The sequence below is a fragment of the Sinocyclocheilus grahami genome, unplaced genomic scaffold, assembly GCF_001515645.1.
Source record: "Sinocyclocheilus grahami isolate Dianchi unplaced genomic scaffold, SAMN03320097.WGS_v1.1 scaffold134.1, whole genome shotgun sequence".
Taxonomy (NCBI): Eukaryota; Metazoa; Chordata; class Actinopteri; order Cypriniformes; family Cyprinidae; genus Sinocyclocheilus; species Sinocyclocheilus grahami.
In genome coordinates this window covers 2,420,515-2,434,345 of record NW_015505313.1, presented here as the reverse complement: position 1 = coordinate 2,434,345, position 13,831 = coordinate 2,420,515, and the positions used below count along the sequence as shown (strand labels likewise).

Sequence of the window (13,831 nt, the reverse complement as noted above, 5' to 3'; positions counted from 1 at the left end):
CACGGGGTGATCTACCTGATCTGTTTATTATGGCACCCTGTAAACGTTTATTATTATGGGTGAACGATTAAGTATTTTTCCTTGAGGTTATATAATTGTATATATGCACAATCAAGAATTGTATTTATTTATTGAAGTTAAGAGATTTTTTGAAGAAATAAGGGGTAAAATATGTCTAAGTAAAAATCTGTCAAACAATCAGACTGAACTGCTGTAGTCAAGTGGATCTTCATAAAAAGGGAAGACTGAGGAACACGTGCGCCATCTAGCGGATATGTATTATGATTGTATTTTTTTCCCCCCAGAAAGAAAGTTAGTTTATCACTTTATCTCCAGTCAGGTGATCAGATGAACCGTAATCAGATGTAATAACATGTAATTACAGCCTGTGTAGCAATACTGCATAGACATATTACTGCAAAAATTGTACTGTCTGGATTTGACAGGTGTTTAGATTGAATTATTCAGAATATTGTTAAATACATTTTACACTACACAAATTCCTTTGCAGCTGTGTTCTGTTTTCATGCTGTTCATCCCACTAGTGTTCAGGGTCTCAGAGGGATCTCACCACATTTGCAATAAAAATTATTATAAATTAGTTTTGAGATGCTACCAGTGTTGGGGAAAGTTACTTTTAAAAGTAATGCTTTGCAATATTGTGTTACTCCCTAAAAAAAAGTAACTATTCGCGTTACTTACTTTGATGAAAAGTAATGTGTTACATGACTTTTGCATTACTTTTTCTCACCTGGGCTGGGCTTGCTAACAAAAAATAAATTGATAACAATAACACTCTTATTTCAGCAATAAATGAAAACACACACACAAATGTGATGTTTATCTAAAATCATTTTTGCTTATCTGTATGGTTGAATTGGACCATCAAAGGTCAGCAGTGAGAATTAATACATAAAGTATATTTGTATTTAACAGATTTGAACAGATTATTGCCATTTTACAGAATATTCTGAGTTTGCATTTCACAGTTTTTATTAATTTCTAGGAATACTGAATCTGTTTTTGAGCAGGTAAATTGAGTAAATACATGTTTAGTCTAGAACTCCAATAACCATCACATGCCTCTGCACTTACTCCCGAATTCTCTCAACATGAAAACAAGAGAGATCTCAATCAATTCATGGTAAACAAAGTAACTTGTGTTTCTTATTTGAATAAGTAATTCAGATATTTTGTTATAAGTTTTAAAAGTAATGTGTTACTTTACTAGTTACTGAAAAAAAGTAATCTGATTATGTAACTCAAGTTACATGTAATGCATTACCCCCAACTCTGGATGCCACCATATACACAAAGAAATGCAATGTAGACTTGGCATGACCAGAAAATAATACCTTTATATAACTAATAAAGGTTGTGTATTGCTACAGGCACAGATATCCTGATGGCTTAGTAGTCTTTGGACAGATGTACCTCAAATCAGTCAGAATGTATATGAGCATCACATTAAATAATATTTATCCCTTCCAAAAAGGCTACTAATCTAATAACTAATATTTTAAATATTAGTAAGTAATCCAATACTGACTAGAATATATTAATTCAATATTAAATATTCATTAGACACTATAACTTTTTTATTTACTAGTAACTATTTAAATAGTTACTGACTCTATTCCAGTTTTAGTTGTCTGAAGAGACACTAGTGCCAATTTTTAAGACAATTGTGCATTCCAGTTGTTACTAGTATGATTCTAGTCTTAAATTTTGTTTTTATTGAATTTGAATATAAAAATACCTATAGCCTATATGTATATGTAGTAAGACAAGAAATGTCACAACTTACAAGTAACAATTGGAACAGATCTAATGTCTCATAAATGTGACCCTGGACCACAAAATCAGTCAAAAAAGGGTACATTTTTTGGAATGGAAATTTATACATCATTGTAAAGCTGAATAAATAATGAATAAATAAGCTGTCCATTGATGTATGGTTTGTTAGGATAGGACACTATTTGGCCGAGATACAACTATTTGAAAATCTGGAATCTGAGGGTGCAAAAAAGTCAAAATATTGAGAAAATCGCCTTTAAAGTCATCCAAATGAAGTTCTTAGCAATGCATATCACTAATCAAAAATTAAGTTTTGATATATTACTGTAGGAAATTTTCAAAATATCTTCATGGAACATGATCTTTACTTAATATCCAAATGATTTTTGGCATAAAAGCAAAATCAATAATTTTGACCCATACAAAGTATTGTTGGCTATTGCTACAAATATACCCTGGACTTGTTTTGTGCTCCAGGGTCACAAATAGCCTACGCACTAGTATGTAATAACAAGACATTAACATACTAGCCACAAAAATGCAAGGCTGTAACCATGTCTTGAAAATTGTAATGGATGTACAAAGTAAATGATAGAACTTTCTTTTCTTTCTTTTTTTTTTTTAGGTGAACTATGTTTTGTAACTTTTTGAGCACACCTGACATTTGAGGGTTTCTTGTCCAAATTAAAAAATAAAGTTAAACTAGATTTTAAAATAAAAATGTTGTTTTATTACATGACTCTGCTAACCATGACCTAAAAACACATTTAAGTGCAAGCCACACATGTTCTAGTTTAATTCTGTGGAAGATAACTCTCCCACTTGAGTTTCGAGTTTTATGAAGCAGTGTGATGGTTAATGGTATGCTGCAAAACAGCATCAAGAATATCAAATATAAAGGGGATCTTTTTGCTATAGTGATGCATTGATGGTTTTCACTAAACTAGTCCATAAGTAGGGAGTGCCAGCTGATGCAACGGATTATATTTGTCTAGAGTTGTTTTTCATGCACATAGATGTTTTCTAGACAAACACTGCTTCGACGCTTGGTCTCGGGAAATAATCAGCTTGTTCATTGTGTGCAGAAGTTTGAATTTCTGTCTTGAAGAGGAACTGACGTTAGCTAAAGCAGGTCAATCAGAGAAAGAGAGAGAGAGAGAGAGAGAGAGCGAGAGAGCTAACGCCAGAGCAGCCGCACTGTCTGCTAGCACTGCAGCTGTATGTGCTTTTATCTGCCTCCAAAGCGAAACTTCATTTATTAACGCGACTGGGGAAGCAGTGTGATGGTTAATGGTATGCTGCAAAACAGCATCAAGAATATCAAATATAAAGGGGATCTTTTTGCTATAGTGATGCATTGATGGTTTTCACTAAACTAGTCCATAAGTAGGGAGTGCCAGCTGATGCAACGGATTATATTTGTCTAGAGTTGTTTTTCATGCACATAGATGTTTTCTAGACAAACACTGCTTCGACGCTTGGTCTCGGGAAATAATCAGCTTGTTCATTGTGTGCAAAAGTTTGAATTTCTGTCTTGAAGAGGAACTGACGTTAGCTAAAGCAGGTCAATCAGAGAAAGAGAGAGAGAGAGAGCGAGAGAGCTAACGCCAGAGCAGCCGCACTGTCTGCTAGCACTGCAGCTGTATGTGCTTTTATCTGCCTCCAAAGCGAAACTTCATTTATTAACGCGACTGGGGGAAATATAATGCATTCGATGCACATTTTTGAGTGTTCGTAACTCTATATTGCCAGTTGGGGGGAGTTTGCATCAGTGCAGGACGGTGTTATTTGTTTCAGATCAGAGCAGTTGAGCTTAGTTAGCTTAGCTATAGCGAGCAGCCAGCGAGCCCAAGTTCCTTCAAGCTCCTTTGCGTTTCGCTGTCAAGATGCCTGCGATGTTGGAGAAGGGCACCGCTGAGATATCGGGTAAAAGAAGGGGCAGAAACTCTGTGAATAATCCGGCCAAAAGTTTTACTTCAAATGGGAACAGCAACCATTCATGGGAGGAAGGAAGTTCGGGTTCCTCAAGTGATGACGAGCATGGTAAGTCATGGTGGTAGCCTCGGTCGCTCTTCACAAGTTCATACACTTCTGATGAATGTAATCAGTTCATCTTATTTGTTCTTTTGTCACTCACAAGGTGCAGGCGGGATGCGAGTTGGACCGCAGTATCAGGCAGTTGTTCCTGATTATGATCCTGGTTTGTGGCTTTTGAGTGTTGGAAGGTTCATTGACAACACAGGGTGGATGGCGTAATAGCCTCAAACACTGTCCGGAATAGTTCGTCCGTTTAGTGCACTTCATGTTTAGCAAGAATAATATTTACATTTTTTTGTCTCGCTGGCAACCTACACTGAAAGTGGTCAATTGTTGTTATGAAAAAGAGGTTAAAATAAAAAAACTTTAGTTGGTTGACTATTGTTTGAAACTTGAGGTGATGATAATGAGCACCTGATGTCAATCATTGACTGTATATTTGGTAAGAAAACTGCATTCATCCGGCATTAAAAAAAAAAAAAAAAGAAATGTGTAATTCTGATTTCATTTAATTTGTTTAATTTCCCTAAACTTTAAACATTTCATTTTTATTGTTACTCAAATATCAAAAGATTTGGTTTCTTGGATTTATTAGAAGCTCTGTAGGGAAAGGTCTTTGAATTAAATAAAAAGGCTATTAGTATTAACATTGATTTTGTTTGAAATCAAAATAGATGGATGCATTCTTGTTTAATCCACTAATGTCTCTCTCTTTTCATCAGAGGTAGCAAAGGCAAGCCAAGAGAGAGATAATCTGGGAATGCTGGTGTGGTTTCCAAATCCAAGTATACCAGAGGCCAAATGTGAGTCATTTTTGAGTGTTAATTGACTCTATAAATATGAAACGTTTTTTTAAATGTATATTGGCACTCCATGTTTCACAGTGGTATTGTTCAGACACTTCTGTTGTGTGATTCATGCAAACAAAAGTGAACACACAAAATTTTGATCCGCTTGAGCATGCAGACTAGCCCAAAATGGCATCATTAGCCAACAGTTGAGTCTAGCGCTGGACTGTTTGTCCAGCCAATGGAAGACAAGAGGCTTGTGCTGATGCAGCCAATGAAACGGATTGTGTTCAAAATGAAACACTGGCTTCCTATTACTGTATAATACTTTCAGTTTTTTTAGAAATGGTATGTGAGATACGCATCAATTCTACAATTTGCATAGAATATTAGTAGTTTGATAGTATGCTGTTCCAGAGGAGACAAGAGAGCAGTGGATTTGATTTATTTACTGTATATTACGCTGCTGCCACACAGATCTAATATAAACATGCAATTTCTTTCCCAGCTGTTTACCTTCACAGACATAACCGACTGTAACTCGTGTTTTTAACAAATTTGTGTGTATTTGACAGTTTGTGTAATAAGACATGAAAGAGAACTTAGTTTAGTACTCATATGCTGTGTGACAGCTGCTTTCTGTACGTGTGCTTCAGACGTGTGCACTCAGAAAACCGTATATCAGAAGTTTAAACTAGTATGGTTTAAAATGCATGATTTCAGTGAGATAGACATGATAATTAAAGGGTTACTCCACACCAAAATGAAAATGTTGTCATTAATCACTTACCTCCATGTCGTTCCAAACCTGTAAAAGCTTTGTGCGTCTTCAGAACACAATTTAAGATATTTTGGATGAAAACCGGGAGGCTTGTGACTGTCCCATTGACTGCCAAGTAAATAACACTGTCAAGGCCCAGAAAAGTATGAAAGACATTGTCAAATTAGTCCATCTGCCATCAGTGGTTCAATCTGAATTTCATGAAGCGACTAGAATACTTTGTTTGTAAAGAAAACAAAAATAATGACTTTATTCAACAATTTGTCGTCTCTGTGTCACCGTAGCACCATTTTGGAGAGTATCCACTGAAAGCAAACTGCGTATACTGTTCTACTTGTCTGTGTCAGTCGCACCACACAGATACGTTTTCTACATTTATTTACGCTTTGATTTGAATGAAAACAGCGTATCTGTGTGGTGCGGCTGACACAGATACTCTCTAAAATGGTGCTACGGTGATGCGGAGGAGACGAATTGTTGAATAAAGTCATTATTTTTGTTTTATTTGCGTACAAAAAGTATTCTCGTCGCTTCATGAAATTCAGATTGAACCACTGATGGCAGATGGACTATTTTGACGATGTCTTTCATACTTTTCTGGGCCTTGACAGTGTTATTTACTTGGCAGTCAATGGGACAGTCACAAGCCTCCCGGTTTTCATCCAAAATATCTTAAATTGTGTTCTGAAGACGAACAAAGCTTTTGGGGGTAAGTGATTAATGACAATTTTCATTTTGGGGTGGAGTAACCCTTTAAAGTCAAACACATTTTTTAGCAGAGTATCTATGAGCTGTAAAGGCACAGCCCTATTCTGGAAAAAGCTCATTTGCATTTAAAGAGACATGCACGAAAACGTGCTTCTGCTTCCGCTCAAAATAGGCATTTTTAAAATGATATAATAATCTGTGGGGTATTTTGAGCTGAAACTTCACAGACACATTCTAGGGACACCTGAGACTTATATTACATATTATAAAAAGTGGCATAATAGGTCTCCTATAAATCAGGCATGCAACAGCATTGAGAAGGCTATAATATAGGAGGAAATATTTTTTGTATAAGATATTTGTCATCAGTCTATAAAGAAATGTATTTTATATGTGAAATAAATATTTATATTTCAAGGGTTTTTAGTTTTAGACATGATTTAATTTTGAGTTATATTCTAATGATTTTCCCTTGTTTGTTGCAGTGGATGAGTACATTGCAATAGCCAAAGAAAAACATGGGTACAATATGGAGCAGGTAAAATTATTATGATTGAAAGTTCTGCTTATTTGTTGCAGTGAAAATGATGAACTTGAAAGTTAAAAAAAAAAATTTCTGAAGGAAATAATATATATTTGTTTTTATATTGTTTTATATAGAAAATTAACATATGCTACTCTTATTAAACATACCATTATTCTTCTATAGTATTTTACAGAACTGACCGACAACTTCAGTGATTATAAAAGGAGCACTCTTGCTTTGTGTGATTCAGTCGCAGTGAAGTTTGTTTTTCAAGGCACTTTGTGACTTTTCTTACTACATACACAAAAAAAAGAGCAAAACCTTTACAAAATTTGATTTCTTGATGATTTTATATTTTATAATAGTAATTTTATCATTTCAAAACATGAAGCAAAAAGTAGAAATGAATGACTAATAAGCCTATTAGTGCCACTCTGCTGGTTATAGTGGTAATTTGATGTCTTTTTTCAATTTATTTTAAATTTTACATAAGTGTTTGTTTACCACAAAGTATATTTTTGTCATCCCTTTAAAAGTAAAATAAAATTGGATAATTTTTAGAGTTTTAAAGTGTGTATATAAAGTAAATGGTAGTAAATAGTCATTGAAAAGTTCATGAATTTCTCTTTCAAAAGGTACAAACCTTGAAATGCATGAAATGAAATGAAATTCGACTATTTCCACCACAACACCATGGTTATAGTTAGCGTTACTACTTCTGGTTTTCTACGTAAGTGCTGTTTGAACTGTTTATAACATAATTCTGTGTAGAATTTGAATGTTTCTCATTAGATCTTGCATAGACATGTGCTGGTATTCGGTAATGCGATATATCACAATAATGAATATGCACGATATTGTTATCGTGGGCACTTCAAAATACAGAGAATAATTATTTATTACAAATTATTCAGAATTTTGAATGCATTTTAAGAACTCTTTTCCCATCAACTGGTTACAATGCACAACCGCTGTATGCTGCGTCAAAGACGCATGCGCTCTTTCATGTAAACAAGCACGGATGAGAAGCTCATGGCAGAGCTTGTGAGAGACGCTCTGGATGAAAGCACATTCACTCTGACAGCAGAAATGCAGCCGTTACCCCGGAAACACCATAAACACAACAGCTGCGTTACATTCCGTTTCTGAAACGTATTTAAACAGCCATTCAGATTTGTGTATTCGCTATGGTGTTCATCACAGTGCCAAATACTTAAATATTTAGACTTAATAGGCTATTTATTTTCAAACTTTTTTACATTTGAATCTGGACTACATGTTTTGATTCTTTATTGTTCGTCACGCTTTACATTAGGGCTTCATTAGTTGACATTAGTTAATTCATTAGTTAACATAAACTGCAAATGAAAAATTCTTCTAAACATTCATTAATCTTAGGTAATTCCAATATTTAATAACATGATCTTAAAATCAAAAGTTGCAACTGAGCTAACATGAACTAAGAGTTGTATTTTATATGTAGCTATTGTGAATGTTAATGTATTAACTAAGGTTAACTAATGAGATCTTATTGTAAAGTGATACCTATTGGTCTTTATAATTCTTTTGCACTTTAATGTGTAAACTTTTTTTTACTTTATAATTTTTTTTTGCGTATTGCTTTATTGTATTGAAAGTTATGAGAGTTATTTTTGTTATAAGAAAGAAGTTATTAAACCTGTTATACTGTATTATGACAACACTTTTTTGCAACTAAATTTAAATATTTACTTTATAATTTTTTTTTGCGTATTGCTTTATTGTATTGAAAGTTATGAGAGTTATTTTTGTTATAAGAAAGAAGTTATTAAACCTGTTATACTGTATTATGACAACACTTTTTTGCAACTAAATTTAAATATCATGATAATACCGTATACCGTGATAAAAGCATTAGCAATTAATCGCAACATGAAAATTTGATACCGGCATATCCCTAATCTTGCAGCAACTTTTTTTCATTCTGCTGCAAGTTCAAATGCTTCTCACTGGATCTCGCAGCGCTGTGCAGTAACAGTGTCGCAGGTTCCTGAGTAAACCTGTTCTGAGCACGGACAAGTTTGCTGCTCTGCGCTGCTCAAATGAGTAGTGTGGGTTCGTTACGCTTTTGTTGCGCTTGCCATTTGATGTTCCTCATATGCAACAGAAATGGCAGCGCTTATGACGTGGGTGTGCCAGTGCGACCGCTCACAAAATTTTAGTTGCACTGGCAGAAAAAAATGGTCGAGAAATGTCTGGAACCCTGCTGCATTAATTAAATGTCCCTTGTAGTTACAGTTTCACAGTGTCAAACATAAGTCGTCTTTTAAAGTCTGACATTTCAAATAGTTTAAGTTTCTTTCCATTGAAGTCTCATGATGTGGCTTTCTGTATTTAACAGGCATTGGGCATGCTTTTTTGGCACAAACACAACATTGAAAAATCTTTGGCAGATCTCCCCAACTTCACCCCTTTTCCAGATGAGTGGACAGTTGAAGACAAGGTGCTGTTTGAACAGGGTTTCAGCTTTCATGGAAAGACGTTTCACCGCATCCAGCAGATGGTGAGTGAGATGACTGAAACCACTCTCAACATTAAAATAAAACATGCAATTGAAAGAAGCAGCATCTTCATGTATTGAAGTGACAACCAATCATAAGGAGCCTCAGAAATCCAGCTCATTAATGGACAGTCACTGGTGCATATAAAGACCAAATGGGTTCTGTCAAGTCCTAAATTTGAACACTTTGACTGTTACAAATGGATCGGTGTCAGCTTTGATCATGAATAATGATGTATCCTTATGGTATGTCAGATGTTTCCATCACTTATGTGTTTGATTACAAACAAGTTTTTTTTTTGTTTTTTTTGTTCCAGCTTCCAGACAAGTCAATTGCAAGCTTGGTTAGATTCTATTACTCGTGGAAGAAAACGCGCAGTAAAACGAGTGTGATGGACCGCCATGCGCGCAAACAGAAGAGAGACAGAGAGGAGAGGTCAGCTATGGCATGAAGTTATTAATAGGATTTTTGCTGTCTCCTTTTGTGTTTTCTTTGGTTTTAAAAGTCTTAATCAAAGATGAGTTGTGCTGTCATGGAATGCTAGCATGATCTATTTTTAGAATATGTTGCCATTGTTGAAAAGGAAATGTCATATTTGAAACTTTAATCCTTTTTTTTCATGTAGTGATGATGGAGAAGAAAATAGTTGCATCTCTCCAGGGGATGCAGAATTGGAGCCAAATAAGGATGAGAAGAAAGAGGTAATGTAAATGGACTTTTTTTTCTGCACATTTTTACAACTTTTCAGTTGTGCATTAACATAATTAGATGATTCTTTTAAATTAAAATAAAACTATATATTAAATAAAATCCCAATAATACTTTAGGTTATACTTTATTTTGCGATGCCCTTCTTACAGCGTAATTGTACATTTAAGCACTGAGTAATAGTAATTAACTACATGTACTTACTATATGGTTAGTGTTAAGATGAGGGCTTGGTTAGTTGCATGTAATTATGCATAATTTATTGTTAATACTATAGTAAGTAAATGTAACGTGACAAGGACAAATAAAATAGTGTTACCATATTTTATTATTAATGTAAATTTTTTTTTTTTTTGCCTTTATCTTTTAACTTTTCATTTATCGTTTTATTTTATTTGGATATATTGACTTTTGTCAGTGCTGCTACACTTAACTTGTAGACCATCTACCTCCATAAAAAATACTTGTTCTCTTTTAAGGTTACGTCTGGACCTGAGAAACAAGATTCAAAACCTGCAGTTGTGCAGAAGGTACAGTACTAAATATGTATTTCTGTATATTTCTATTTCTATTCTATCTACTTGTTTTCTTTTTATTTATTAAAAGAAAAAAACTTGACCCTCTGTAACACTAGCGTTCTCTATTCTTTTTCTATACTATCTGCGTGTTCTTTTTAATTATTGTAAAAAAAAAAATATATATATATAACTTGACCCTCTAACACTAGCTCTATTCTATTTTCTATCTACTTTTTATTCTTTGTATATATAAATAAAACTTGCTAAATGTACTGTTAGACTAACCGGGACTTGTCACAGCACTTATATATTATTGCTCTTTTGTTGGTTTGATTGCTTCTATTGTCCTCATTTGTAAGTCACTTTGGATAAAAGCGGCTGCTAAATGATTAAATGTAAATGTAATGTTTTTTTAATCTATTGTTTTGTTAATATGGAATGCTCATTGACTGTACAGAAGTAGTAAATCTACAGCAATAAACACAATTTAAATCAGTCACTGATTTAAATAGCTCTGTTTTCGCTGTTTTTGTACAGCCAGCAAATCTTGCAGAAAAGTCAATGCATGTTAAGAAAGAAGTACAGGGACTTGCTGGGAGGAACCTACACAGGGCAAAGAAGAAACCTCCTAAAGGAATGCATTTAAACTCCGATGATGTGGCGGCAATGTCTAGCAGCGGCCCGGCTTCAGTTAGTGTTCTGAGACAGCTGGATATGGAGGTCATTGCCATAAAACGACAGGTTAGCATTTTATTACTTCTTAGTAACATCACTTTCATCTCAGTGAGACTATTGGTAGAACTAGATGTAAATCTGACAGAGAGCAATGTAGTTTTGAAGTATGTGACAGTCTAAAACTGAAAAGTTTGAAAAATAACCCCTTTTTACAGATTCAAAGCACTAAACAGCACAATAGTGCCCTCAGAGAAAAGCTGGACACAGGTGTGGATGAGTTTAGGCCATCTGAGGTAATACTATTATTTAGAACTACTTTCCACCACAATTATTTCATAGAGGGCCATCTTTACCATTTTATGCATTTTATTCACAAAAGGATATGCAGTAAATGTGCTTTGTTTTCCTCAGGCTAATCAGAAATTTAATACCCGCTGGACCACAGAAGAGCAGCTGCTTGCAGTACAAGGTATTTTGCCTATATTTGGCCACATTTCTCACATGTTTGTGGGGCTTACTGGATAATGAGTGATTATTTAAATGGCAAGTTTTAAGTTGGGAAATTCTGGACAATTGTTGGTTTCCTCTCTCAGCTATAAGGAAGTACGGGCGGGATTTCCAAGCCATTTCTGATGTGATCGGCAACAAGTCAGTGGTTCAAGTGAAAAACTTCTTTGTGAATTACCGGCGTCGCTTCAACCTAGATGAGGTACTGCAGGAATGGGAAGCTGAGCACGGTGTGGAGGGACGGAAGGGTTTAGATGAAGAGAAGATGGAGGTGTCATCCGAAGAGGGAACCACCCCGGGGCCTTCAGAAAACCAGGCAGAGGTCAGTTTCCCATCAGTACCTCTTAGTTAATGGGCTTTTCCACCAAAATGTGGCTTTAGATTCCAGTCAGGCTGGAAATTCTCAGTCTAATTGAAGTATTTTTTCCTGCATCTGGTTTTGGTTTATCAATGTCATTCGAGAATAATCATCAAATCATAATTTTCAGGAACCAACGGCAATGGAAACACAGAACCCTTCAGTTTCGTGAGTTCTCCAACAGCAGTCAGACGAGCTCAGATCAGTTAATATCACAGCTGTGCATAAGAGGCATTAAGGCTTCAGTTGCCTCAAGTGAAGCCTCTTCGTAATGGACATTCCTCCCCCATCCCTGTCCCTCCAACTCCCACCCCACTATTGAACCCAGGACTCTCACAGGAGCTACCGCATAGGAGCACAAACTTCACCAAGCTACTCTACGGAACTAGGATCATCACTGCCAACAGAAGTGGAGATCTTGTCTGGTCTCTACCAGTCTGGTGCTCCAACAGTTATATTCTCCACAAATGGTAATCGGTCTGTTGTGGGGGGAATAAAACACCCATCCCAATGTCATTGGACAGAGAATTGTGATCTTGAAAGATCTCTTAAGGAGTCTGAAGGAGTTTAATGTCACTTGACCATCTCTCTTTCTTGATATAAACATAGGACTTTGACTTGGTCCTAGTCCAACATCCCTTTCCAGTTACTTTTGTTACTGTAGCATATTATCTAGTTATATGATTTGCTATTTTAAAATAGTTTGGGGGGTTAGTTGATCTCTGGTTGGATTAAGCTATTTATTTGCATAAAAAGTGAATTATACGAACTGCACTGTATAGATACAGTGAAATGCCAGTGTAGATTAAATTTAAACCATTTTAATATTCTTTTAAAAATGAGATGATTTGCAGCTCTTATATTGTCTAAGTGAGTTGGTTTAGTATTAGGTCGTAATATATATACCGTTTAATCATGGACCCTTGTACATGGTGTTTTTGAAATGCATTTTATCTCAAAAGGTTTCTTGGCTGAAGCTGTTGACTGTAAGAACAGGCACAGCAGAGTGCTGTAACAGAATGGGAGGTATTTTTTGTTCTTGCTCGGATTTTTAAAATCTCATTTCGAACTGTGTTTTGCATGCATGAACAGTTTCTTCTTCATGACAAGGTCAAGCTTTTCACCCTCTTAGGGGTGTCTGAACGTATATGGATCGCCATGTGTAGGTAAGAATTTCAAAATATGGCAGCACATCTACATTTCTACTTACTATTCCATGCTTGTATGTGTTTTTCCACACATCCTAATTTATTATGGTGTTTGGAGATAAATGTTAGATGGGTTCATATTGTTTGTATTTTGTTTAATTTGAAAATGGAATAAGTTATTTAAAATACATGCACTCTCACTTGTTTCGACCAACTTTTTCCCTCTAATAACTGTAATGGTACCATACATGTGTGAACTCCTTTTTAAACTTATTATGCGTGCAGATAACATGTACACGGTTGGGGTGAAGTTCTGTGTGTCTGCGTGTGTGGGTGGGAGCTAATGTGGTCATAGACTGGCCTGTATATGTAATCAGTTTGTCACATTAGTCATAATAAACTTAAGGGATTTATACTGTCAAATGCATTGAGTGTTATTCAACCTCTGTACATCACATTTTGTTATTTAGGCCATTAATTTTCAATATTAAATTGCAGTGGTAACACATTTTCGCTATTATCTTTATATGCTATATACTAGAGTTTTCCCTCAATAAACTCTTACTTGCTGCTTATTGATAGTTGTTGTAGTAGTTATGTTTAGGTATTAGGTAGCGTTAAGGGATTTAGGCAATTATGTAGGCAATAGTGTCTTGCTTTGGTCTGAGAGGTTCACCTGCACTCTTTACTGTCTCCTGGACAAACAGGGATATCTTTTGGGTTCGGATTCTTGAAGTTGT

The 13,831-nt window shown here is 35.2% G+C and overlaps 1 protein-coding gene across 1 annotated transcript; it reads left to right on the top strand.

Moving 5' to 3' along the window:
• The first annotated feature begins 3,089 nt into the window (after window positions 1–3,089).
• Window positions 3,090–13,559, top strand: rcor1 (REST corepressor 1). The gene is made up of 13 exons (XM_016279867.1): window positions 3,090–3,840; window positions 3,938–3,997; window positions 4,557–4,637; window positions 6,597–6,649; window positions 9,018–9,179; window positions 9,494–9,612; window positions 9,803–9,878; window positions 10,365–10,415; window positions 10,941–11,144; window positions 11,294–11,371; window positions 11,490–11,547; window positions 11,672–11,907; window positions 12,074–13,559. The coding sequence occupies exons 1-13, from the start codon at window positions 3,684–3,686 to the stop codon at window positions 12,113–12,115; spliced, it is 1,377 nt and encodes a 458-aa protein (XP_016135353.1). The 5' UTR covers window positions 3,090–3,683; the 3' UTR covers window positions 12,116–13,559.
• The last annotated feature ends 272 nt before the right edge of the window (window positions 13,560–13,831 follow it).